This window comes from Camelus ferus, chromosome 2 (genome assembly GCF_009834535.1).
Source record: "Camelus ferus isolate YT-003-E chromosome 2, BCGSAC_Cfer_1.0, whole genome shotgun sequence".
In the NCBI taxonomy this organism is placed as follows: domain Eukaryota; kingdom Metazoa; phylum Chordata; class Mammalia; order Artiodactyla; family Camelidae; genus Camelus; species Camelus ferus.
The window spans coordinates 35414924-35442756 of record NC_045697.1 but is presented as its reverse complement, the minus strand read 5'-3'; the positions used below and the strand labels follow the sequence as shown (position 1 = coordinate 35442756).

Here is a 27833-nt window from a genome sequence, read left to right as displayed (position 1 = left end):
ACTTCCACTGGTCCCTGGTGCAAGACGCTGGGCCCTCAGTGAGCCACGGGATGAGAGAGCACTGGGTGCTGGGGTGGGTGATCTGCCCCCAGTGAACGAGTTCCAGCTCTTCACCTTACTACAGGCCTCCATCAGGCACTGACTTATTCTGGGTCTCCAGTTCATCATTTGAAGAATCTACCTCTACATCATCTGGGATATCTACCTCTCAGGAGTTTTGTGAAGAAGAGACATCCGCTTGATGAGCGCTCAGGTGCACGTAGGTAGGTGCTGGGCTCTGACGCCACGCTGGGGGTGTGAGCTCGGGCTGAACCTCAGTGCTCACTGGATCCTCACACCCACCCTATGGTGGAGGTGTTGCCTACGTCCCCGATTTTACACATGAGCAAACTCAAGCAGAGGGATGGAGGAGCAGCTGGAAAGCAGGAGGTGAAGTTAAGGAAGGAACCTGAGCAGCCTGGCAGCAAGGCCCAAACCCCCGGCCACCTCCACGTGGCCCTGACAGCAGAGACTGAGAAGCAGGGACCCGAGGCCACAGCCCCGGGGAGTGGAGTGTGGACATTGGGGCTGGGAAGGAAGGGGAAGCCCGAGGTGGGGAGAAAACCTGAGCCAGTGTAACCAAGGGAAGTCAAGGAGGAGAGAGCACCAGGGGCGGGGGGGCGGGCCCGGATGGTCAGCCACACAGGACACGGCTGCCACCCCTGTGCACCCCGCTCCTCTCCCCCGTGGGCGACAACCCCGCGTACACTGAGGCACACAGAAAGGTCTGGACAGCCACCCACAGACAAGACAAGATTCCTTCCTGTCCCTAATGCCTTGGGGTGGGGCCTGCGGAATGAGAAAGTACGCCTCGCCTTACCGGAGGCAGGAACCCCTCCCGTCCATCAGTGTTTGCAGAACGCAGAGGAAATGCACTTTTCCCCTCGGCCCGTGGGAAGACGGACAGTATTTAAAACAATGTCTTCACCAACATTCACCAATAAAGATCAATCCACCAGCTCCTCTACTATCTGTCTCTCCGCAGAAACACCGGTACTACGCCTGGCTCTCACTGACTCCTACCCCACAAGAGAGAGTATGCCTCCGGTAAACATGCAAACATCCTAAGTTAACTTTTTCAGGTTTTTTTTCCTTACTGATGAACGCTTTCTGTTAAAGTTTCCCGAATCACTTTTCCTGATGTCTGTGTAAAACTTACTCGTATTTTAGCCCCAAATTATCCCACATTTGGCATTTTATTTTCATTTATTCCCGTGGCATTTGTTCAGATCCCTCCACTCTAACCTGCCATAATAAGCAAGTGACTGCTAGGGGCATCTTTCACAATGAAACGGTGTCTTCTCATCCCAGTGACCATTACAGCTCAGGTACCACTGGCTCACTGACCTCTCACCCCTCTCCCAGGAAGGATGAGTCAAAGTCACACCCCTGTGAAGGTCCAAAGGACGACAGAGCACAGCTCCACAGGGAGAACCCTAGGGCCCAGTATGACAGTGAAAAGTTTCAGGCTACCTCAAAATCAATTTTTTAATGCTGAGGAAAACAAGTTTACTTCAAATAATTTGACAACATGAACCAAGTCAACAAAAACACACAGAGGGCACACAACTCAAGGCCTGGTGGCCCGAAATCTGCTCCCCCACCCCCAGCATGGCTCTAGGGAGCCTACCTGAGCAAGAGCAACAACTCGGGTCTTTAAGTTCATGCACGAAAGTACACCTGTTTGTAGGCCCCGCCTGGCTCACCTATGCAGATGGAGCAGCTAATGCAGCATCTTACCACGGTAATAATAAGACACACACATCACTAACAGTCCTACGGTCAACCTTCCAAAAAAAGTTTTTGAATAAATGTGTTCCTAAAACATTTATTCAAAATTTGTGTCAATCAAATTCTGCTCAAATCAGTACATTTCCATTGATTTGAAACCTCTATGAATAGGTAACACATCACCATTTCAGATTTTCCCCCCATTCATCAGTTAAGGCAAGCACTCGACTTAAAGTTTCCTGGCAGGTAGGATTTTTTTTTTTATATACAAATATTCAAGAATGTTTGCTTCTTAAAATAACTCTGTGATGTCTTTATAATATAAACACTTAAAGCTAAATGAATGTTTTACAAATTTGTACTTATTTATATCATTAAATTTAGACTTTACTGACTCAAAACTTGCATTACTTTATCTACCCTTTATTTTTAAACTAAAAAAAATTAAGTAAGCAAGTAATATAAACAAGACTGTTATGGAATGTCTACCTGCTTCAAAGAATAAGCTATTCTAACTCACTAAAAATATCTACTTAGGCACAAACAAGCTGACATTACAGATAGAGACAAAATATTAAGGTTGACATTTTAAAATAATAACTACAAAGCACTTTCAAAGTCATCTTCACAAACCAAAGAGGTGTTATTACCACCCCAATTCTACGAATAAGAAAACTAGCCGATAAAGTTGAGCAACTAAAGCTCCTATTCAAATAAATACTTAACAAATAAAAGCGACTTCCTAATGAACTTCAAGAAACGCGAAATTAATTTAAAATAATAGGGCTGCAAGTTTTCAATCTTTGCCAATCACCCAAGAAAAAACAGTGGTGAAATAGACTTCAGGGATCCAACTACATTACATCAGAAACGTCTTATGAAAGAGGGAAAGGCTTTTCCTATATAACAGAGAAGTGGGAAGAGGAAGACACAAATCATCCCAGCTAGTAAACCCGACTAAGACCCAGGCTCCTCCGTGTTACTGTGCCAGGTCTTTGGTGCTCAGTCTGCAACATCCATACATTAGCTGGACAGGGACTCTGAAATCAACCTTCCCAACTCCCCCATCATTAGAAACTCTTTCTTGATGCAGAGGTGTCTGTATGATCCTCAGGAAGACAACACAGATTGTTTATATTTTTTACCCAAAGGTTAGGACTTGCGTTCAGGTTCATTTCTTTTTGGTTCAATGTTCAAAGAGAACAAATAAAGTATTTTAGTAACTGACAGTATTTTCAAGTAAACCAGGTAGTCAATGAATATAACTATTCTCCCCACATTAAACAATTAGAAATACTGCCAACATTTTTATCATATCTATTCTAATATTTGGTCCCAGAAAAATCAATTTTAAAGAGCAATTTGAGTTCACCTGGATCAGACTGAAGACCTTTTAATACCTATGCAGCTGGCTGTTTTGTTAATTTAACTAAGCATGTTATTCTTAATAAACAGTATATCTAAGTAGGTGTGCCACTACTTTCTTTTTTAAAAAATCTTTTTGCTTGTGAGCCTCAAGTGAAAAAAAAAGTCCTGTGCAGGATTCATTTCCTTTAAGACATATTAAATTGTGTGCCAAGTTTCTAATCATCCCCAAATAAGAGATCTATACAATTAGAAAATTTTTCTGACTTTCCTGAACTTAGTATAAATGCATATTCCAATATAAAAATCTCACTAATTTTCATTTTAATGAGTCTGTTGTATCATATAGCCTTGATTCACTTAATAACATTTTATATGGTACACTTTACCACTTCAATACTTTTCATACAGCTATTTCACCTTCTTTTTCACTGAACCAATGTCACAAAGACATAGTAATTTAAGTTGATAAATAGGCTGAATTTTAAGACATCTTATCAGTACCTAATATTTTATTTCAATTTCCTGAACAGATCACTGAACTACTTGCTTGCTTGAGTAAAACTATTAGTGTCTAAATATGCAATTTTTATCCTACTGTTTAAGACCAAAATACTTCCTTTCCTTTCTCTCTAAATAACACTGACTTTCAACAACTATCATCCTCCTTCATCATGTTTTTTTGGTCCTCTTTAGCTTTTTAAGTTCACTCCCAGTATTTTGGGCTACTTCTCCAATATTAACCTACACGCTCTCTCTCCTTTTTTCCCCCTCCTTTTTTTTTTGGTGGGAGGAAGACGGAAAGCACCAAAGTAAAGTGTTAGAGGAGACAGAGCAGGAAGACACTGGCCTCTTTTGCACTTGGTTTGGCTCTTCCATATACAGTTGTTATAGAAACTCTCAGACTACTGTTGAGCCAAGAGATTTGAAGAGGCACTACAGTGATGAACTTTCTCACATTTCCAAACATTAGAGATCTTATGTTGTTTAACTTTTAAAGTATACTCTGTCAGGTACGGTGATCACACGTGATGCTGTAACCAGATGGGGGAACATTAATGAACTGGACTACTCTACGAAATTACTAATGCTAACTGACACTGACTGGCACGTCCGAGGTACCAGGCGCAGCGCCAGCATGTCGTGCACCAAACACCAGACATGTCCACTGTCCCCAAGGGCGGAAAAGGAGGCACGAGGCCAAACACACTCTCCACTTTCGTCTTCCTTAATTATAGCTTACAATTATTAAACTGCCACATTCAGTTTAAATATTTAGATATGAAATTACTATCGTAACAACACTCATTTAAATCCAAAGCTCAACGTTCACTACGTAACGTATAAGACTCAGAACCCTGATGTTTTATTACCTTAGCCAAGGGAAAGACAACCCAAAGCCTTTACAAATACAAAATTTGGTTTTAAAAAAAGTCAAAACTACACTAACTCTGAAGTTTAAAAAAATCTCCAATGCCTACCAATATACTGTTTCAGAATATGAGAGAACTGCGCTTTTTCTGGACTATTAAAACTGGCCCTGAAAATTATATTCAGCATTATTGGTAGTAGCTAAAAGTTACACACACTTAAATATGGAATAGAAAATCAAGCAGTCATTAAAAAATAAAGCTTTATAAATGTGCTGCTATGAAAAGATCTCCAAGATATACTGACAGAAACAAGAGGACAACAGAAATGTACACTTGTACTTGGGGAAAATATATCAGTGTCATCATCATTCAGGAAGCAAATACAAGAGCCTAGGAGTTGTGTCTGGAGAGTCAAGGGTGGAGCGCCAGTGGGGACGGGAGCTAGGGCTCATACAACGGGACAGAAGCCTCCGCTGTCTGTTTACACCTCTCACACTTCTTTTAAAACCATGTGAATAAATCACTTTCAAAGTTATTAAGGAAGCTGTTTTTGACCACCTTTGAGCTGACCTATATTTACTGAAACAGAAAGATCAGGTGAAGGGACCCTCTGCGGCCTGGCCTTCTAGAACACACTCATCATGGTCTCTGCCCCCTCCGCTCACCCCCTCCCCTGGAAGGAGTGGAGAGTCCGATGTAGCTGGTAGTCCAGTGAGGAGGAACTGAGCAGAAGGGCCCAGCCCCAGCTGAACTCCCTTTCGGATCAGCTGGCCAGCAGAAGCTGACACCCTTCCTCTGTCATTAGTGGGGAGTTTGAGGCGGGCCAGCAAGAGGGTGGTGCCTAACTACTTGTGGCAGCATCTAAGGCTATTTAATTCAGGTGAAATACTGAAAAGCCTCTGCATTTTTTGCTGCTCATCCAGGCTGTTTTCCAACAAAACTGTTACTTTAATCTCCATCTTGTGCCTGAACCCATCTGGAGGGGAGGGACAGGTCTAGATCCCAACAACCTCCAAGACATACCATTAAATAAAAAATTAAATGAAAGAACAGTGTTACATCGAATGTACAGTATGAGCTCATTGATGCTAAATTTAAAAAACCCACTACCATAAAAATACATGCAGGTACAAAAATGTCTGAAGGAACAAACATTAAACTGGCGTACCGGGGGAAGGCTGGACTGGGAGCCGTTTAGGAGGACTGGCACTTTTTATTCCATTTGCTTTTGTGCTATTCACAACTCTCTAACAAGCACGTATTCATATATACCTGTGGTATTTTTCAACAAATTTAAAATACATTTTAACAATTCTTCCTAGAAATTTTCATAACTACAGATCAAGTGCAAGTTTCTGAACTTCATGACCATCAACGGTTTAGAGAAGGGGTTCTCACATTGTGGCCCCCAGACCAGCTGCATCAGCATGGCCCGGGAGCTGGTGAGGAATGCAGGCTTTGGGACCCCAGCCCAGACCTCCAGAGTCAGGAACGGGGAGGGGGGGGCAGAGCCTAGCAACCTGTTCTAACAAGCCCTCCCCAGGCAACCATGATGCCAGCTGGAGCCTGAGAACCAAGGGGCTAAAGAACTGTTTACAATAATCAACTTGCAATTTTCCCATTCAGAAATCCTCACAACCTACACAACACACACAAACACCCCTCCCTACCCGTCAATTCATTTTACATCTCAATTCAACAAACATCTATGGAATACTTTTCAACTGCATTACAGTAGCAACTTTTTGGTATTAACTAAAATACTTCGGTAGAGAAACGGTATCTTGAAACCACTGAAGAGAATCCCTAGAGGTTTCCCTTTAAAGGCACTGAAGTTCTCTGTCCTAAACCAGAACTGCTTTCCTGGTGGGAAGGAGCTGTAACATGGCTGCCTTCATACACCCTGAAAAACATCCTCAACCAAGTAACAACTTGTTAATGGAATGTGCTGTAATAACACAGAGCATTCTCAGCTGGCGTTTCTTCTTCATAACTTTGTATTAGGAAGTTTATTTAAAATTAAGTAGTGTTAGCATTTACAGATACCTGTTTGGTGATCGTCTTGGCCAACGTCTTCTGTTAGATTCTGCAAGAAATATGTTCATTATTACCAAGAAATCACATATGCCATGCAGCAAATTTTAAAATTCAGTATTTTCATAAACAGCCAATATCATAATATCCATAATTTAAATTTTTATCAAATACACTTAAAACAACTACTTTAAATAGCTGGTAGTTTGTCTTTAAAAGATTGACTTACTAGCTTATTAAGGGTGTGGTAGATCTTATGAATATTTGCCAGTGTTGAGAGATGAGAGTTCAACTGAAAGTCTTTAAAAGAAAAAAGGGAAAATTCAGTGTCATTTATTTCCCATACTGCAAAAAGACTATTAAAAAAGAGTTCAGAAGTAAAGATAAACACGTTTTGATACAACTGAATACTATCTCCATTGATACTTAATAAATAAGATACAACATGCAACTACCAACCTCTTAGAAATAGTCTGACAATAAAGTTAAGTTCCCAACCAAATGTTCAAGTTCATCAAATGTTCATGTGAATTATAAGGTAAAACAAAAATACTTCAGTAGTTATAATATCCTATGAGCAACGAAGTTGAGCCTGATAGAAAAGTATCAATGTCAGCAAATTAAACAAGTCACACAAATGGAAGACAGATCTCAAATGAAACATGTTCACTTTCTCTTTCCCTTTCTCTTCTCCAGAACCAAACACAACATCAAGCTCCTGGAAAGAAATAACAGGAAAGCATCTCAACCATTCAGCATTTCTTACAATATACTCATTTTGTTGGCTCTTATACAGCTAAGCAGAAAGGGAATCTAGGCCCCTCCCCCTGCTATCTAACAAGATGGACAGATCAAAGGACTCAGCTGCAAGCACCCAGCGCCCTGTGAGGGAGTTTATAGTTATCTGCACTGCGATAGTAAAACGTGCCATAGAACCAGAAGCACAAGGGCAGAGCTCACACTCACAGAGAAACAAATCAGACTGTCTCCACGTAGCATCTCTAACAACTTCAGAACTGCACACCAAGTCATACACACAAGACGAATTAAGTTGCTCTGTCTTACAATCCTGCACAACATTAAACTTTTAAGTTAAAACGTTAGACTTTTGAATCTCCAATTTCAAATGTTTTTTTATAAAGTTAAGTATGCTTGCATACATACTAGGCTATGTGAATATGAGTTAAAAGTCTATGAATAATTTCATATTTGAATAAGCATCAACAGAGATATTTTCATAAAATCAGGATTTACATTAGTTCCTTTTCTTTACTATCATACAGATTAGAAAGGGTTAGTCTGAAAGTAACCTTGAAAAGATACTCTAACTCTCAAAGTTATGCCATTCTGATAAAAAAGAAAAGCATTGCCCCTCACTGGAATATTTTATTCGGGACACACATCAGATGCAAAGAGCAGACACTACAATTTTCAAGTTGCCTCTGCTGGGGCTGGACTCTTGGGGCTGCTGCTCCAAATCTGGAAAGCAAGCTGACTTGCCTGCCAGTATTTAGAAAGCATCACTTTCTTTTCTAAATCGAGCCAGGAATCCAGGTCTGCGCTGGCCTGGAGGGCAGACGGGCCAGCAGGCAGCAAAGCCCCTGACACCCACAGGCCACTGTCAGGAGCAGCAGTCGTCCAGGTACACGTACACGTGCGTGTATCCGGCCGGCCCAGAGGGAGCCTGTGGCCTGACACCACAGGCACAGCCATCGAGAAAGGTCCAAAGCAGCAAAGTGTTTGGCTGAGAGATAACCAGGGCAGGGCCTCAAATACAGAAAAGTGTCAGTTATTTGGCATCTGAATAGTCTAGCCATATTGAAGGTAAATGATAACATAATGTGCACAGAACCCTGAGTTTCCATGTTAATTAGTGCACTTGCACAGAAAAAGATTAAAAAGCATGTGGGGTGTTTGGGTGCACATACGTGTGTGTATTTATTTACTTATGCTTGTATTTCATAAACCTGGAAGCTGGGTAGGGGGCTCTTAAGCTAGAAGCAACAGCCCCCTCCTGACCTGCAAAGGCTTTGGGGAGCTTAATCTTACACCACCCCAGCCCCTGGCATCTACCACCAAGCCATAACCCCCCTTTTGTACTATCCCAATTTAAAAACTGGAAGACAAATGATATTCTACATTCACATCTTGAAATATAAACTCCTGGGCCCCCCAAAAAACAAAAACAGAAAACTTAAGGGTCTAGATCTCTTTTCACTGAGGCCACGTAGAAGGGAAAAGAGAACGGGCTTGCCAAATATCATTGTAGCAGTGAGGTCTCCAGAACCCCCTAATGTTAATTCAACTGTCAAAATTCATACAGGAGAATCTAAACGAATTAAAATTGCTAAATTCTTCTACACACATACAGGATCTCTGCCACAATATCACTGTGTTTTACAACCTGACTCTGATGTCTAACAGTTTGAACTGTTACTCAGGTCTACCAGTTACTTAACCTAAATCTCAATGTCCTCATCCCTAAAATGAGATTACAATACCTACATGGGGCAAACAGTGAATGTAATGCCTGGACCACAGTATGTGCCCAATAAAAGATATCAATTATCACTCTATTCAGTTATACTATTTTCCACACCACAGAGCTATCTACAATGGTCTCTACTTTCTGTAGGTCCAAGTCAAGCCTCACATCAAAGTTGGAGCTTCCTCTGTGACTGAGGCCCATGGGCTGATCATCTCTACAGCCTATGATGACATTTCTGCAGTCACACATCACCCACTGATGTTCATAATGACAGTGGGAGATAATCTCAACAGTGGAGAAAATAAACAAAAGCATTTAAGATCAGGTTCTGTCCGTGAAGTTTCACTTTACAGGCAACAAGAGTAACCAGGTTCATGTCACAAGCCACAGAATGTATGTCAGCAATTCTCTATTTACATATCCGGGGTCTAATACCATAACCACCTTATCACTTCACCAAAAAAATAAGAGAGAGAAGGAACTAGCAACATGAATATTTTTTCTTTAGTTTCACCACGGTTAAGACACGAAGAAGGAGACAGATTCAGGGGGGAGAAAAGAGACCAAAATGGCATTAAAACATAAATCCACAAAGGTTAACATATATTGAATTTATGGTTCATCTGCTCAGTGCTCAGGGCAAGTAACAGACCTTGAAATCTAAAATAGATTCCACATCCTTAAGGAATAGATGTTAAGGGTAAAGATCAAATGCTTTACAGAGAACGTATTTAGGAAAGTACTAACTGATTTATAAAAATCTCCTGCTCACATCTCAACTCCAGAGGATAAAAGCTCGGTTAATTCAGTCCATGATCAAACGGCCCTCCACAGTAAAGCAGTGACTGGGCTGGACTCTCCTGTGTGACATGCAAACCTTACATTCTGCACTAAGAGCAACAAATGGCTCTGCAAAAAAGGCACAGCCTGCTTGATTAACAGCTTGCCTAAATGATCTTCTGGGTGTTCTTAAAACGATCAACAAGTGCTGACTGGGCATAAAGTCTTCTCGGTTTTGGGGGGGTTTGTTTTTTATTACCATTTGCTGTACCTAACAGTATAATAGAAAAAAGTGAATGCCACTGAAGAGGGTCAAAGTCCATTTCCCCCAAGCTACCCTCGGTACAAAATCCCACAGTACAGACAGAGACATATAAGGAATAAAACAATTATTGGTAAGTTCACACAATGACCATGAACCAAAAGAAGCAAATTTAAAAATTAACAGTCCTAATAGGAGTTTACTTCTGTAAGAGAGTCAGAAACAATTTAAATACATAAAAATCCGAACCTTTCCTTCATGCCATAAATAGTCACTTGTAAAATACAGCTGGGAGGTGATTTCAGTTATGACAACAACAAAAGGCAATAATACATGTAGGAATAATGCAACATCCAAAAGAAGAAACAGTACAAGTTAACCGAAGGACATAAATGCCGAGATATTATATCCCTGGAATGGAAAGATTCAGTATTATAAAGTGATCACTTCACCCTTTACTAAACTGCAAGTTAAATGCAACCAAATGCCTATTCTCCCGGCCTCCTTGTTCCCTAGCCCAAAAGAAGTGGAGGAAAAGGAAGGGAGTCAGGCAAGCTTGGCAGATTGATTCTCAAGTTCACCTGAAAGAACAAATATGCTTGACTTGCCAAAAAATTGTTGAAAAAGAAGAATGAGGAAGAACTTGCCCCATCAAATATCAATATGTAACATAAAGCAGAGGTTGGTAAATTCTTATGGCCAGATCTTAAATATTCTAGGCTTTGTTGGCCATAGTATCTCTGTTGCAACTTCTTTGCCATTGAAGCTCAAAAGCAGCCATAAACAATACATAATAAACAAAGGGATGTGGCTGTGTTCCCATAAAACTTTATTTATGAAAAACAGGTGGTGGGCTCAGTTTGGCCCACGGGCTGTAACTTGCCAATGCCTGGTATAAAGATCCAGTAATTTTAACAGTACGGTACGTGTGCAAGAAGACAAGTCAGTGGAAGAGAGCTAATAAATATACGTCTGCATGCATGCCTGTATGTTTGTATGTATGTATAAACACACATGTAATTAGTACATGATTAAATGGCATTTCCAATCAGTGGGGAGAGAGATACTTATTCAGTAAACAGAGGAGAAACTAGCTACCATGGGGAACAAATTAAAATTAATTCCAACCTCACCCAAAAGTTACAGATGAAAGGCGAAGGTATTCGAGGCAAAAGAAAAGTCCTTATCATGGACTCAGGGCCTTGCACACTCCACCTCTACGCATCTATCCAATTTCATCTCTTACCCGTTTTCCCCTTGCTCACTCTTCTCAATCACAGTAAGCTTCTTACTGTTCTGTGGACACTCCAAGGATGCTCAGGCCTCAGGGCCTTTGCACATGCTGTTGTTCTCTTTGTGTTGAGCTCTTTTTCAACTAATAATAACATGACTTGCTCTCGCACTTTACCAGGTTGCAATTTAAATATTACCTTCTTACGGAACTTTGCCAGATCCAACAAACAGGACCCCTTCTTCACTATCTATCAATCACTTCACCATGCTTTACTTCTCTTTCTGGCACTAGTATCACCTGATTTTATGTCATCTTTGTTTCTCAGCTTCCTCTTGTGTAGAATGTAAGCTTTATGAAGGCCAGAACTTGGTCCTGTACACTGTTGTATCCCAAGTACCTAGAGCAATAACTGGGACACATCGGGTGCTCAGTAAATACTCAAGGAATAAACGAATGCAGGTACAAAGGCATCAAGACTTAAATCCAAAATGCTCAGGGCATCTCAGTGCATTAACACCATTAGATCTTCATTTGTGAGAAGAGTATGGTAACAGAGGAGACTCAAAAGGCAGGCCAGGTCAGGAAAAGGCAGCTCTGAATCTTGCGTAAGAGTTTAATCTCCTAAAGACTTGTATTTCCAACTGGGCCACCAAAGGGTATGCAAATGTAACAGATAAACATGGCACATTCAAGCAGCATCAATTCTCTCAATGGTAATTCATCTATAGCTGTTTTACATGAAAACAAAAACATTACCAAACCAAGTTACGCTCCCAGAATCCAGAATAATTCTGCCAGAGCAGAACAAGCGTGAAGTTTAAGAAGCACTGCTGTGAGTCTAGATGCCACAGAAGTGTTTTCATCAGTTTTTAGAAAGATAACCCTACAGCAAGTGTGTGGCCTGGATTTAGAGTGGCCTTTGAAGAAGACTGGAAGTGCCTGAGGTGCCAAATGATCAGGGCCTTGAGGTAGACAGTGGAAGTGAAAGAGGAGAGGAGACACCGTGAGTACAGTGGGAGTGCAGGATATCCACACTTAACTCACACAAATTCAACGTAATTGCTTGGCAAGGAGAGAGAAAGAGAGAAGAAGAGTCAGTTGTCCCAGTAAGTGCCCTGGAGGCCTCTACTTAATAAGCAAGAGACAGACAACAAGAATCTCACAGTCCTGGGCTGGCCCGGTTTCCACATGCCAATCACATGTCAAGCATCTCACAGCACTGTAGGAGCTGCATATTTAAAGAGAGATATTTTTCATAAAACGGTCCCTGAACGTAAGCCAGCTGCTTCCACTGGCACTCAGCTGAAGAGCCGGCCACATGTTCTAAATGCTGCTCTAAGTGCAGCGCTGGAGATGATCTCCAATCAGGGGGTACCTTCTGCAAGTGTTTCCAGTGATAGTTTTAATACTGGTGATTTTCGCCTGACATATGGACTTCAGAACTAACCTCTATTAAAAATGTGATTGTACTGGGAGGAAAACCACTAAGACTGCTTTCAGGAGCTGAGAAGGAAGCTCAACATTTCATGTCTTTTTGTCCAATTCCTCAGAAATTCTCCTTTATCTGGAAAACTAGCCTAAACAAGGTCAGACAACTTGTTGTGGCCACGCTGGGGATAATTCACACATTTTAATTCCCAATCCTCAGCCCCTTCGTCCATTCTAGTGTATTTATGATAGGAGTAAAAGTGTCCATGTGTCTTCAACCCCATCAAGGGAATGATGTTGCAGCAGCATCTCCCACCCAAGGTTGTTAACAAGCATGCACACAGTGAGAGAGCTTTAATATTAAATAAAAAGACAGTAAAACTGCTGAAATCTAAAACCATCTACCAACTTTTTTTTAAGAGAAAAGATTATGCAGAAAAGATACAAAACACCAATGTTTTTTTCAAGTACACCTCTTTCCTCTTGTCACTAAAGATTCATGAAAGTATTTTATTATTAACTAAACTCCAGTTGGCCAGTAATCAATGCTCTCAGGTATAAAAGTTTTTAACACAGCACTATGCACAGATACGTACTTACAAAGGCATTTTGATGACAATGAAAATGATGAACTAAATTAGTATGGCTTTTGGGGTGGGGATGGGAGATAGAACATGGGGCCATTACCATGTCACTGCCAAAAAAGAGAAACAAAATTGGACAAAATGAAAGGTTATCAAAATCAGCATTCATCCTAAACGTTCCTGGGACAGGACAAGAGCATGACCGAGCGGCGCAGGGTGGGGCCTCTAACTGGGATTCCACCTGGAAGGCTCAGGGGTCTTCCAAACCGTGGGTTACCTGGCCCATCCTCCTGAAACCTCAATTCTACTCAATAATATGGAAAAAGAAAAAAATGTTGTTGTTAAAGCCAATGGTGTACTGTAGTTGAGAGTCACTGTTTAGGTTTGCCCTGTCTCCTTCCTTCTAAAAACAGGAGCCCTCTTTCCTGTGGGTTTCAGATACACTGCAGATGAAAAGGTCAGTAAGAGGGAGAGAGACCACTGCCAACCTGCAAAGGACAGGCAACAACCTTAGATATCAATCTGGAGACTTTGGATCTGTGACTGCAGCATAAAAGAAAAAACTCTAAGTCTTCAACAAGTCCTTGCAAGCCCCTACATGATCTGACCCTAAGTCATCCCATGTCATTATCCTCCTCACTCCTCTCCAGCCACACTCTTCTTGAACACTCAGGTGAACTCCTAGCTCAGGGCCTTTTTCATTTAATATGCCTTCTGGTTCATGAGGCCTCATGGTTGACATCACTGAAACACCTACTCAAGTGTCACCTCCTCCAAGAGGCCTCCTCTGACTTCCCTACTCAAAGCAGCCATGCCACTCCCGCCACCAGAGTCAGATTTTTGCATAGCACTCATCACTTTTAACAGTTTTACTGAACTACAATTCACATATCGTGTAATTCACCCATTTAAAGTGCACAAGTCAATGTTTTTTGTTATATTCACAGAGCTATGTAACCATCACCACAATGTAACCTTAAAACATGTTTTTACCCCATCAGCTATCACTCCCCATTTCTCCCCTCACCCCTATAGCACCAAGCAACCCCTAACCCACTCTGTCTATAGATTTGCCTATTCTAGACATTTTCTATCAATAAAGTCAAACAACATGAGGTCTTCTGTGACCCTGACATTATATTTCATATATATTTATATCTTTATCCTTTGTCACTCTCCCTGGAGTCCAAGCTCCACATTGACAGGGACTTTCTTTTGTCTTGTTCACCACTATATTCCAATACCTAGAACATCACAAACCTAGCACATGATGGATACCAATACACAGGGGAATAAATGCTTTAAAAGTAGCCACTGGATTTAGCAACGTGGAGGTTCCTCCGTGACCGTGACGAAGACTGTGATGACAGAACTGAGGGCAGAATGAAATGGGCCAAGGATAAAGCAGGAGGTGAGGGATCAGATCATGTCAGGCATAAACAACTTGTTCCAGAAGTTCACTGTGAAGGGGAGACTGGAAATGCACGCGGGGTTGAAGGAGTGTTGAGTGTGAGCTCTATGATGGGGAGACTTGAGCACGTTTAAAATACTGAAATTCAACTTGCTTAGTACCCTGGAGGGTTACAGAAGCCAGAGTGTAAAGAGCGGGCCAGATTACAAGTCGGGCAGACCTATGTATGAGCTCAAACGTACAGAGTATATGTGATTCTAAAAGTATAGAATGCACTTCACCTCGAAATGTCTTGAAATTCAAAATCTATCATAAAATGAAGTCTACTTTTGACACTATAAAAAGCAATGTTTTAACCAGTATTGTGTTTATACTTCTGTATACCAACTGACAGTCATTTAGCTGTAAGAGAGGGCACAAGAATATGTCTCATTTGTAAAAACAAATATATTCACATTTGAGGCCAAATTATTAAAACATAAACATCTGAAACGAGTTTTCTATACCAGAAAACTAGGAAAAGCCAAAAGCCAGGTCTGTAGGTCAGCATCATACCCCACGCCCTTCATTGTTAGAAGGAGGAATTTCTTATCCATAAAACGGATAGTTAACAGTGCCAGCCTCATAAGGACACTGCAAGGATCAGATGAACGAGTGCTGCAAGGTGCCTGGCACAGAGCCGGGCGCAGGGCAGGCAGCCCGGGGCAGGGGCAGGGGCAGGGGCAGGGCCAGGCAGGGCAGCCACAGCTCTGGAGCCCTCTTCCCCGCGCCCCCGCTCACACAGTAAGCTGCTGAAATTGACACAGCGGTTGCGCGTCAGAATCACCTGGGGAGTCTGAGTAACTGCCAGTGCCTGGGGCTCCATCCAGATCAATTTAAATAAAAACAGGAGTGTGGTCAGCAAACATTTTTTCAAGAAGCCCAGGTAGCTCTACTGTGCAACCAGAGAGGAGCGATTTATCCCCACCCTCGACTCAATCCCCAAGCTCTGGCCACCAATCCATGCTCACAATCTCAGCACAGGCCAGAGGGGAGTCCAACTCACTCACAGGTAGCCCCTCTGCACATGGAAAAAAAAAAGACCAAGATCCAAGCCCTTCAAGGTCCAAAAGAAACAAAGTAGCAGCGAGGAAGGGGTTAACATCATTCTCCTTATCAATAAATATTTGCTATTTACAAGGCGCAAAGCCAGAAAGGTGAGCGTGGAAAGGGGAAAAATGACAAGGGGGTGGAGAGCAAGTCACCACAGGTGACTCAGCGTTTTCACTGAATACAAGATCCAAAGGTAGAGCCATCAGAGCACATCAATGCTGGCTTCTTCCTCCTAAGTCTCACAGGACTCGTGGAAGAGGCTGGGAGCAACCACCTGCCCAAGAGAGGCGGCATGTCACCCAGCCTGAGCCTGCTGCTGCCATCTCAAAGGAGCCGACCACTCCCAGAGAGCCAGTCTGGCTGTCCTCCCAATGGGACAAGGTACAAAGGGCCCTAGATTCATTCTCTTCACCCCACCCTAACCACTGAAGAACACAGATTCACTCCATTGCTCAGAGGGAAAAAAATCATCCTTTAATCTTACTAATGCTAGAAGAGCCTAGATGTAGGTTAAAGAGTGTAGCTCTGGCATCGGAAAGCCCCAGGTTCGAGTCCCAGCTCTGTGGCGTCCTAGCCAAGTGACCCTGCCCCTAGCCCGGCCCCCGCATCCTCATCTGCAAAGCCAGAAGAGCAGGCTGCTGTGAGGAGTCAGTGACACGGTGCCGGCCAAGGACAGCACAGTGCTGACCCATACCAAGCACTAATAAAGGTTCATTATTTTAACCCCTATAATTATTAGAACATAGAAGAGACTAAGACAGACTGAACCTAGAAGAACAAAAAGTAAAGGCCGGGCAGAAAGGTCTTTAAAACTCTCACTTCAGTAGCCAGTTGTCTGGACTTGAATGTACAACTATCCTTCTCAGCTTCCTGTTTAATTAAGAACAAGTAATCTGTGGTCTCATTTTGGGAATGGCATTTGTAGAAAGAGATCTTAAAGGGGAAAAAGACTTAAACTCACCCTCAACTACAGAAAAAAAGAAGAGAATCATTTCAAAGAGGTTACACCAAAATGACACTAGTTGCTCTACTAAAAGGCAGGTTTTACGTTTTCTGGCTTTTCTGCAATGTTGTTAGATGTCACTCATCTTTAAAAATAATATAAAGTGTGTGTCCAAAAAGTATTTAGTATGAATGTCTGTTTAAAATAAAATCTGAGAGGACTAAAAATGACTTTTTCACTAGTGAGTTAAGAAAAATACTTTTCTTTGCCACAATCAGTCGCCCAGCTAGAATCTGTCTTTAAATATCCACTGTCGTTGTACGATGGTAGAAATGAGGGGAAGAGGAGGAGTGGGAAAGAAGGAATTCATCCTAGATCCTGATTCTGTTGGGACCCATTCCAAAAAGAAAAGAACCACAAACAAAATGCAGATAATCTTATCAACTGGCTCTGCCCTCGCCACTGGTAGGCCAGTGACAAAATATGGAATTCCAATCTGCCTGCCAGGTTACCACAAGGATTAAATGAAAAGCACAAATGAAATTGTAATATTTCATAGGCAGTGGTGGGGCACCAAGACCCTGGAGTCAGAGTGCCTGAGTTAGAATCTCAGCTCACCACTTACCAGCTGTGTGACCTTGAGAAGGTTTGTTAATCTCTCTGTACCTCAGCTTACTCATCTGTAAAATGGGGATGAAAAACAGCACATACAGAACCTACTTCAGAGGCTGTGGTGATGATTAAATGAGTTAACGCAAGCAAGGCAGCTGGCCCAGGAATAATCACTGTATATTTGATGTGTGTCAACATCCCCATCCCATGCCTCCTCTCTCCGTGTGCCCCACATCCTCTGACTTCTCTCTCCCCTCACCTCCCTCCTACTCATCAACCCTCCCTGGTGCCTCTTTTCAGCCCTCCCCACATGGCTCCTGCCCACCCTCCACCTCACTCCCCTTCACTCTGGCCCAACCCCCATGCTACTGCTCTGGCCAGGCTGTCCCTCTGCTTGGGAGCACCCTCCCACCTCTTCCCCTACCCCCTACACACCCACCTTTTCTTCCTGTAATAAAACTTCAAAAGCTAAAGCCACATGACAACCGCTAAACCTTCCCTGAAGTCAAATCTAATGACCGCCTACTTTCAAAGCTCCCTGGGCATCCCTCTGACCTGGCCCCAGCCCGTACTTCAACTGCCCAGTACTTCTCTGCCTCAGCATTAAACCCGCTGGAAGGACGTCCTTCCACACAAGGACCCCGGCTCAGTCGTGTCTGCTACAGCAGCACCTGAAAGCAATGGCTGCTGAGTGACTGAGTGAGGGAACGCCTCAGTTGGTTCTTTTCTTAGAACCTCTCTTCCTCTCAAAGGTCTCCTTTTAAAGCCTAATGAAGAAACTGACATTACACAGTAATCATTTGCAATAAAGACAGCAAAGTGCCAAGCATTTCTCTAAAGGCTTTATGCGCTTTATCTCATTCAATCGTCGGGATCACTTCTGATCTTGCCTCCTGCTTCTCTCTCTCCCCCCAACCTCCAACTCCACTTTAAGCACACCAGCCTCTTTGCTGTCCGTCAAACACGCGCCTGCTCCCCTTCAGAGCCTCTGCATTTGTGTCCCCTCTCCCTGGAATGCCCCTTCACCTCCACTGGGTCATGTCTTAAAAGCTTCTTAGGGAGGCCCTCCCTGACCTAGCTATGTAAAATGACAACAGCCCGGCTGGGGCTCTCCGCCCCTGTACACAGAGGGGCACCTGTGCTCTCCCCTTCCCTGCTCGCTTTTCTCTAACAAACTTATCACCACCTGACATACTGCATGATCTGCCTGCTTATCATCTGCCTCTTCCCCAACACTGAAATGGGACTTCATGACAGATGAAGAACAGAGCCTGGTACACAGTAAGTGCACAACAAACACTGCTGACTCAACAACCCCATACCCTGCAGCAGATATTTTTAACGCCTGAAGAATCTGAGGCTTACAAAGAGTAGCTGAGTAACTTACCCACGGTCACACAGCTAATAGAGGCAAACAGAATTTGAACCCAGGCATTTTGACTCTAGAGTTTACACTTAACTGCTATGCTTTCCTGCCTCCCAACCGGACCCAGATGACAAAAGACATCATTATCTCCAAGGAGCAAATTCTAGCATTGTGTATCTTTGGCCTACAGAGAAGCAAAAGCCATCCACCAGAAAATCTTTGAAGAGATCAAGTCATCTAATTCAAGGAGTTCTATGTAGTAAAGTATTAATTATCAGATTTCTAATTTATACAGCACTGATAGTTCAGTAAAAAAGACAGAGTGATTATTACACCTTTTTATCCTATAATACCTCCACGAACAGCAAAATGACAAATCAGCTAACACAGAGGAGGCCTAAGGTGATATATATTAAAAGCCAAAAACTGTGGTGGGAAGTAGAGAAGTACAGACAGTGAGGGGACACAAGGGAACTTTGGGGTAATGAAAATATTCTATATCTGAATTTTGCTAGTGGTTACAACACACACACATTTATAAAATGGGTACAATCTTATAGAATGTAAATTTATACTCAATAAAGTTGAGTCATAGAGCAATTGGACTATCAGATGATTTTTAGCTAAACAAAATAAATATTCTACCAATATAATTTCCATCCCTAACACTTCCAAGAATTTGTGGGAGTGGGTGGGGGGACAAAGATGTGGTTAGGTCGCATCAGTGGCGTGACTGATGTGTGCCTCAGAGTCCCGCCTGACCACTGGCAAAGGCAGCTCCCACCACTGACCCTGTCCCCAGAGTCCAACCAGAGTGGAAAGGCAGATCACTGAATCTCAAAAATAAGCTATGAAAAGCTGTTAACACCAAATCAAGTTGATCACCTATAAAAAGAGATCAGCATTAATGTCAGATTCTCAGAAAATTCACCTCCAACTAACGAAGTTTACCTTCTAACTAAAGGAAGACTTTTAGTTATCTCAGTGCATTGCTAACATTAAGAAAGAAACCCTTAGGGCCAGAATCTGGTCATGAAACAAAAAGAGGGGAAAAGCAGAAACATTAAGCCCCTTACCATCCAACTTGCCAAGCCTTACTTCAGCCGTCCCCACCTAGGCCTGCTACATAGGTCAGAAATGGACACGGGTCCTGTCCACAGACTCTGGTGCCTCAGCACATCACCAGCACTCTACTCTGTCCTTGAGAAGTCTCTCCACGCCACAGACATTCTTCAAAACTGGTATCTGCGTGTATTTAAAAGGAAGTATTATTTAAATTGGTTTGCATAAGACACCTTTATCAAAAAACGGCAGAGAATGATGAATAAGTGAAAGTCTGTACTCCAGGAAAAAAAATCCAAAGACAACAACAGACGACTCAGAAGCATGCTGGAGAGCAGGAGGAAGAATGAATACATTCCAGATAATCCACTAACTAGTCAAGAGTTGACTGTTAAAGTCCAATTCATTATGTATTTGAGGACCTAAGAGAGGCATCATGCTGCACCATAAAGGGGACACCAAGGAAGACAGAGTCCCAGACCCCACAGGGGTTATAATCTATTTGGGGAGGGGACAAATAAGTAAACAAGCAGTTATTGTTAAATGAGAGAAAGCTGAGAAGAGAAATAAACAGCCCTTTGGAGGCTCAATGAGAAAGTTTGCTGGAGAGGGAACAAGGAACGCCATGAAGGGAACTTCCACAGACGTAGCATAGAGGGCAGTGGGCGATGGGGGAGCAATCTGGGAGGAAGAGATCAAGCTTAAACTAGAGAACAAGTCCAACCCCAGCTTCTGAGGAGACTGTATTTCGGTAAACAAACGGGAGTCTTTGAGGTTTCTGAGTAGGGGAGTCATAAAGACAAAGATAATTAACTGGTGATGGAGAAGATAAAGTTAGGAGGCTGAGCCTGGTAAAAGGATTACTGGTTATTACAATACAAGAAAGGATGGATCAGACCTAGGGTGATGGCACTAGGTATAGAAAAGAGGGGACAGGCATGGGAAGAGATGTGGCCTCTGACTTGCTGCAACCAGGGAAAGGCAGGATGAGAAATGTCTAAGCTTCCAGCCTGCATTATTAAATGAAGTGCAGTTTCATTAACCAAATGAATAAAATTAACTGGTCTTGTTTTCCTCTTTATTTTGGCAACTAGGAAGCTCAGAGCCAAATATATGGCCCATTTCTAACATATGGCAAGCATTTATGTGCAGCCTGAAAATGTATAATTTCTTTCTCTTAACAGGATTTTATCTATATTTAGTAAGTCACCTCTAATTATTTTAGAATGAGGCAGAAAACAAGTCAACAGATAAAAAAGATTGAGACCAAGCCAGAGACAGTTAAAAAAAGTAGCTGAATCAGGGATATAATTGTAGACTGTCAACCCAGAGCATTCCCTTCTTCCACCTTAGCAAAGTCCACACCACACAACAGAAGCTCAAAATGCCAGACTCACTTTCTCCACCTCCCTCACAACCAGCAGTGGCATGAGGTCAACTCTACTCAAAGAGACTGAAGGGGAAATCTCCAAGGTGACCTTCTGGAAAAGACTCCTCTCTGTTAAGTGGGAATTGTAAGGAAATACACTCCTTCCCTTCCTTTCTTACATAGGCATGATGTCTGGTGCTGCAGCAACCATACAGGAAACAGGAGGCAATGAGCCTAGAGATCTTGACAAAATACTAAGAATAGAGGGGAAAAGGATACATTCTCAAAAGACATCACTATGACTCTGCACTAGCTTTAAATCCATCTATCTCTAAACTTCTTGCTACTGGACAGTTATAAACTCCACTACTTAAGTCATTTTGGATTGAGTAGTTTTACCTGTCAGAAGCATCACACCTAATACAACAGAGGTCATCGCGAGGTCAGTTTCTGATACACTGATATTTACACTGCTGAGTAAGCAAGATTATTATTACTGAGATGAGAGCAATGCAAACATACAGTCAGGAAGAAAGCAATAAGCTAGTAAGAGCTTCTGGGAGAAGCTAAAGGTAAAAAGAGAAAAGGATATAACAATTAATAACATTTGAAAAAATGTGGTCACGTATTAGTCGGGCTACTTCTTGGAAGCAAGAACAGAGTAAGAAAAGAGTAAAAAGCACAGAAGTCCTCTAAAGCGGAGAAAATGAGGGGGGCTTTCTTTCTTGGCAACATTATGGACGAAATAACGTGAAAATCCTCCCCAATACAGAGCTTCCTCTTGAGTAAACCCACTGTAAACTGAAAATATCCTAAGTCGAAAATGCATTTAATACAACTAACCTACAGACAACAGCTTAGCCTAGCCTACCTTTAACATGCTCAGAACTCTTATATTAGAATAGAGTTGTGCAAAATCACCTCACACAAAACCTATTTTATAATAAAATACTGAGTATCTCAGGTAATTTACTGAAAACTGCACTAAAAGTGAAAAACAGAAAGGCTGTCTGGTACAAAAGGGCTGTAAGTGTACGGCTATTTGCCCTCATGATCATATGGCCGCCTGAAAGCTGCGGTGGCTGCCCAGCCTAGCATCGCAAGTAACCTACCATACATCACTAGCTTCGGAAAAATCAAAATCCAACATTTGAAGTACCGTTTTTATCAAATGTATTTTGCTTTAGCACCATCATAAAGTCGAACTATCATTAAGTTGGGACCATCTGTTGAAAACAGTCAAAAAATTCCGGGTGGAGTTTTAGAAACATCTGTCTAAAGGCAAAGTTAAGTTCATAAGAAAATAAAGGACCTCTCCAAAGGCCAAAAATCAAAGAGGAACTTCTTTCTAACACCAGAGTAGAAAGTGTAAGGTGATAATGCATAGGAACCTAGGGTTTGGGAGCTGAGGAAAGGGGTAGTCGTGTGTGTATGGGGCACCTGCCCGTTGGGATGAAATTGAAAAAAAGAAAAGGTAAAGAAATGACTAACCTAATGTTTTCTTTAAAAACACCGTCTTGAAGATAATTACAGCTCTTGTTCTCAACCTCATAGACCTCACCCTTTACAATACCAAATTCCAGTGAAAAATGCACATTAAAAAAAAAAAAGTCCATGTTACACATTTACATATCACAAAAGGTTTCCTGGATATTTATTTCATCATAAGCTTAAATAAAACATAAGATAAGACATAAATCTTTTCCGGATAAAACCACACATTGCCCTATTTTTCAGCCATTATGAAAAGAACCATCATTCAATCAAGTACTCAAATTCAGTATGTTTGTAACCATACTAGACAGTTTTCAAATCTTTGGACTTCTTGGTAAAATTTTATCATTAAGGTCATTATAATACTCTTCTAGTGACCATGCTACCAATAGCTGCATAACACCTTATACATCACATAAAAATATTCTGTCATCTCTAAGCTAATGTGACGGTGCTCTACATTACAGTTTTTGGAGTCATCGCATATAAACGGTAAAGGGAACTGGCAAAGGATGTGATGTTTGGGGAGTCTACAAGCTAAAAGCATGGTTTCTAATATTAAGAAGACAGAAGAAATTACAGCCACAGCTGAAAACAGAACAGAAACACATATAAACCTCTTAAGGTCCTCCACTAAGTTTACCTTCCTCTAGTCTCACTGGCTTCCCATGCTTCTTTGAAAACCAAAGACTTAATATATTCCCTTCCCTCATGGTCACATCCTCACACTGGCTTAAACGAGTGAGACCATTTCTACTCTCAATTCCATTAAGCCGCCTCCAACACTCAATTCAAGACCACCTTTTTTCCAAAAGTGCCCCCCTTTGGCAATACAAATGGCCCAAGAACTACAAACACGTATTTTAGACTATCTTCATAAGGATTACATGTTATCTCCACCACAGTCACAGATTTATATAAGACAGAACTTTTTAACCAAGTGTTTATATACACTGGATGCCACAAAAATACACCATCCTAAATATTGCTTTAGAATGTTGCATCTTGAATGCTTTTTCCATAACCTCTGTACTAAATGGGTCAAGACTAAACAAATATTTACTCTACAAGTAAGGCTACCAAATGCAGGTGAAAATAATCAACTCGGGGATCGAGAACCCAAGTGTGAAAGGGCTGCCTGTGGCTTGGTCCTCCCCCAGCCGGTGGTGCAGGCAGAAGGTCCCAGGGGACAGGAGCGCCTCCCCAGTGCGGGCCCAGATCCTCCGGGAATAAAGCACGAGTTAGCAGAGCAGGGAGGCTCCAAGGGGCGCGCTGCATTCTGGGACTCGTTTCCACAGTTACCCACGTGCACCCAACCCAACCGCGGCCCGGACTACACGTCCCAGAATTCCGCGGGACCGCCTTTCCCCTTAACACCCGGCGGCTGGAGCCGGACCCTAAAGGAAACCCCTAAAGCTCCCTCCCTGCAAGACTGGGAGAGGTCGCGCCCCGCGGGCGCTGCGCCGGGCCTGTGGTCTGGCCCTCCCCCCAAGGGAAGCGGGTCTCAAGGCACCAGCCTCCACACCTGACGACCAGAAATTAGACAACTGCGTCACAGACTGCCAAACCCATGGACCGCCGGAGACCCCAACACTTCCCCTGCGCAACCCCCACCCAGCCCGGCCTCCAGGGCCCGACCCCTCCCGCTGCCGCCAAGGAAAACCTGCAGCCTGCGCCCCTGCCCCGCCTCCCAGTCCCGCAGCCGGAGCCCGCGCCAGCGCTGACCTCGCTTCCCGCCGCTCGGGGGGAACCGCGGCCAGAGCCAACCTCAGGGCACCTCCCCCGCCCCCTCCTCCTCAGTCCCGCCCCCTCCACATCAGCCCCGCCCCCTCCTCTCCTCGCACCCCCAAGCTCAGGGCTCCCCCTCGAGAGACCCTGGCTTGATCTGGGGTAGGATACACCTCCCCTAAACACGTAGTCTGACACCTCCCCCCCAAGCCCCGCGCGGACCGAATCTGGACTAGACAGTCTTCCCCTTGCCCCGGCCCCTCCCAACCTCCCTTTCCTCCCAACTAGCTCTTCACCCCCACCGCACCTCCTCTACCCCTGCCCCCATCCTGTCACCCCAAACCCTCCCCACCTTCTCTTCTTACTCCCAATTATCCTATATTCCCAACACCTGCTCCATCCTATTACCCAACGTTTGCCCCTTCTCACCACTCCCAGGTACCCCACCACGCTTCCTATGGCCCTCCCGCCCGCCGGACTCCCCAACTATCCCATCACACCCCAATCCCTCCCACCGTCTCTCTCTCCCATTACATCAGCCCTCATCTCCGTGCCCTCCCTCTGCCCCGCTCGGCCGCTGCCCCCATTCCCCCACCCCATTGTTCCCCCCACCCCCGCCATACAGCCCTTCTTCCCATTGTCCCCGCCCCCGCGCTCCCCTAGCACTCACCCGCCTTTCTCACGGAGCTGCCCGCACCGCTCAGCCCCTAGGAAATCCTCACCCCTGCGCCCCGCTCGCTCGCTCGCCCCCTCTCCCCGCCAGCCGGTGCCACCCCCGGCCCTGCACGCTAGCGCCTGCCGCTGCCTCCACCTCCATTCACCCCGGACACTCTGGTCCCGGCCCTTCATCGCACGTCCCGCCCCCCCTTCCCCCAACACTGAAATGGAGCCAGTCCCCACCCCCCTCACCTCCGCCCTCCCCTGGCAGGCCGGCCCCTTCCCCCTACGCCCGCCCCCGCCCCGCGCCGCCCGCAGCGTCACCGCCCGCCCCGGCCCCGGGAGGGGAAGGGGTGGCTCCCGGGCCGGGTCTCCCGGCGCGTTTCGGGACAGGAGGCGAGGGGCGGGGACTGCGGGAGCCGAGCGAGGAGTGTTGGCAGACGCCTGGTCCCGGCCCGCTCGCTCTCTGTTACTCACTGACAGCGGCGGCATCCGAGTGCATTTTCGGGCAGCTCACACCCAGCTCGCCGCCCAGGCTCCCGCGCTCGCCTCGCGGTACCCCCACCGGCTCGCCGCACCTCGGCTGGGAGCAGAGGACTCGCCGCCAGGCACTCCCGGCCCGCCCACCTCGCCTCCTCCATTGGCTGAACCTTGGCTCAGGGACCGCCCCTACGCGTCTTTCATTTGACAAAAAGAGTGCGGAGAGCGCCGGCCTGGAGCTGGCAAAGAGGCCCCGCCCCCTGAGGTCCAATGCGATTGGTCCTGGCTCCTCGTCTCCGTAACGCCCCTGGCGGAGGCCACGCTCTGAGATAGTCTGTTGGGCCCGGGCGCTGTCACTCAGCCCTGGGGGTCCGAGAGCGCGTGTAGGGGCGAGGCTGGGGAATTGGTCCACCTTGACCCTGAAGCCCCGCCCTGTGGCGGGCGGGATTGGTGGATCTGGAGACCAACCGAGAAAGATGGGTCGGTGTCTGAAACAAAGCACGCGAAGTGTTTCCACAAGAACCGAGAAGAGGAAGAGCAGTTGGGGCAGCTAGTATCCCGCTGCACGGAGTAGGGGAATCAGCTCTTCCCTCGCGCCTGGCGCGACGCATCGGGGTCCCCTGCTTGTCTCGCACGGCTCCGACCGTCTCTCTGCAGGAGCCCAGTCTGCGCCGAACCTGGACTGGGACTTCTCTTGCTGTTTCCTACAGCTAGAAACTGGGTACAGAATCGCCGTGTCTTCATTTCCAGCAAACCCTCCGGTGAGGAACAAATTCTTCCTTGTACAACAATCCATCCTCTCCCCGTTGAAGAAATGCGTTTCTTTTCCAGAGTCAACACACTTCTTCCTCCTTCGTCACAAATGGTCTGTTCTAAAAGCTTCGAATGCTGCATTGTCGGTGATATACATATGTGCTCCCCTAGACCGCATGCAGGAAACCCAGGGCCACGCTCTGAGCTTCGGGCTCAGTCTAGCACGTCAGCAAGTCCAGGGGCTAGGTCACCAGCCCTCAAAGGACACTTAGCGTAAGCTAAATGAACCTAAGTCACTGAACGCTAAGAAGCGGTCCAGAAAACAAAACTGGCTATTATTTGGCAGAAGAAGGCTTTAATTTAGGTGAAGTCTTCTAACCATTGAGTTTCCCAAGTCAAGAATTCGTACCATTTTCTTGAGTTCTGACCAGTTCTTTTTTGAAGTCTTTCAAACCAAGTCATCACACTCACCATATTTTTGTAGTAGAATAATATTTTGAGATATTAATGGAGGACTGCCCTCTCCTATTCCTATCTCAACTACAACACACATACACCACTTCTCTGTATCCCCAAGCCCTGCCCCATCCCGCAGCCAGGGCATTCCACCGTCCTGCCTTAGCGAATGGATGACACCACAAACAACTGGTAACAACACAGTCGTTTTGGTTTTAGACTTATACAGCGAAAGGCTTTTGAGTTTCAGGGTTCTGAAATTTAGGTTTCAAATCAAGGCATAAATGTTACAGCCAAAAACAAGAAGTTTGAAAGAACAAGATGAAACCAGTTCCTCTGTCCCTCACCCCTCCCCTTGTAATATACTCCATCCCTCTTAATCCCTAATGTCTCATTGATAAGTTACATCCTTCTAATTTTATATCTATCATATTTCCATCATTCAAACACTATGAATCACTTCATCTAATCATAGAATCTCAGACTTGAACCTGAATGTATCTACTTCAGGTTCAATTCAGACAAGAATCTCATCATTGGTGACCTTTAACCTGACAGCATCAGCTGGGCCCTACAGGGAAGGGTAGGTACCTTTAGACTGAAATAGGCAATTCCTCTTTGGGCAGATTTAATTGGAAGAATGTCTGTCCTTAGTCTGAGCAGAAAAGCTGCTCCTGCATTCTTTATTCCATTTATGTTTTCAACCCATTCTTACCTCTAGGGAATAATTATATATAGTTTATCTAAGTTCATAATATTTTGTATATGTAATTTTTGTGTGGCTTGTTACTGCTTATCATGGTACTTCAAGGGCTGAGACACATGTTATTTTGCACAGGAATGGACTTGCTTCTTGACACCTCTAAATTAAAATAAAGTCACAGTTAATTTGCTTTTGGTAGTCATTTGCTATATATATATTTATTTATTTGCAGCAGACTGTATAATAATGTATATAATGGTAATCTGCATGAGGGACCTGCCAGCTCCTTTGCCCCAGCACCCAACACTCCACTGGCCCATGGTGTCCATAAAAGTTTATAGAGTATACAACCTTTGTTATTTTCCAGCATCACTTTCAGTTGGGTCGGT

General features: G+C 44.1%; 1 protein-coding gene across 1 annotated transcript in view; it reads right to left on the bottom strand.

The window, feature by feature from the left end:
* The window catches only part of DCUN1D4 (defective in cullin neddylation 1 domain containing 4), a 65947-nt gene extending 39521 nt beyond the window's left edge, over positions 1 to 26426 (bottom strand). Inside the window, exons 1-4 of the mRNA XM_032466343.1 lie at positions 26177 to 26426; positions 25530 to 25988; positions 6772 to 6842; positions 6555 to 6594 (exon numbers count right to left, since the gene is read on the bottom strand). Of these exons, the coding sequence (XP_032322234.1) occupies positions 6555 to 6594; positions 6772 to 6842; positions 25530 to 25988; positions 26177 to 26426 (820 nt within the window). The remainder of the gene's footprint in view (positions 1 to 6554; positions 6595 to 6771; positions 6843 to 25529; positions 25989 to 26176) is intronic.
* Positions 26427 to 27833: the final 1407 nt, after the last annotated feature.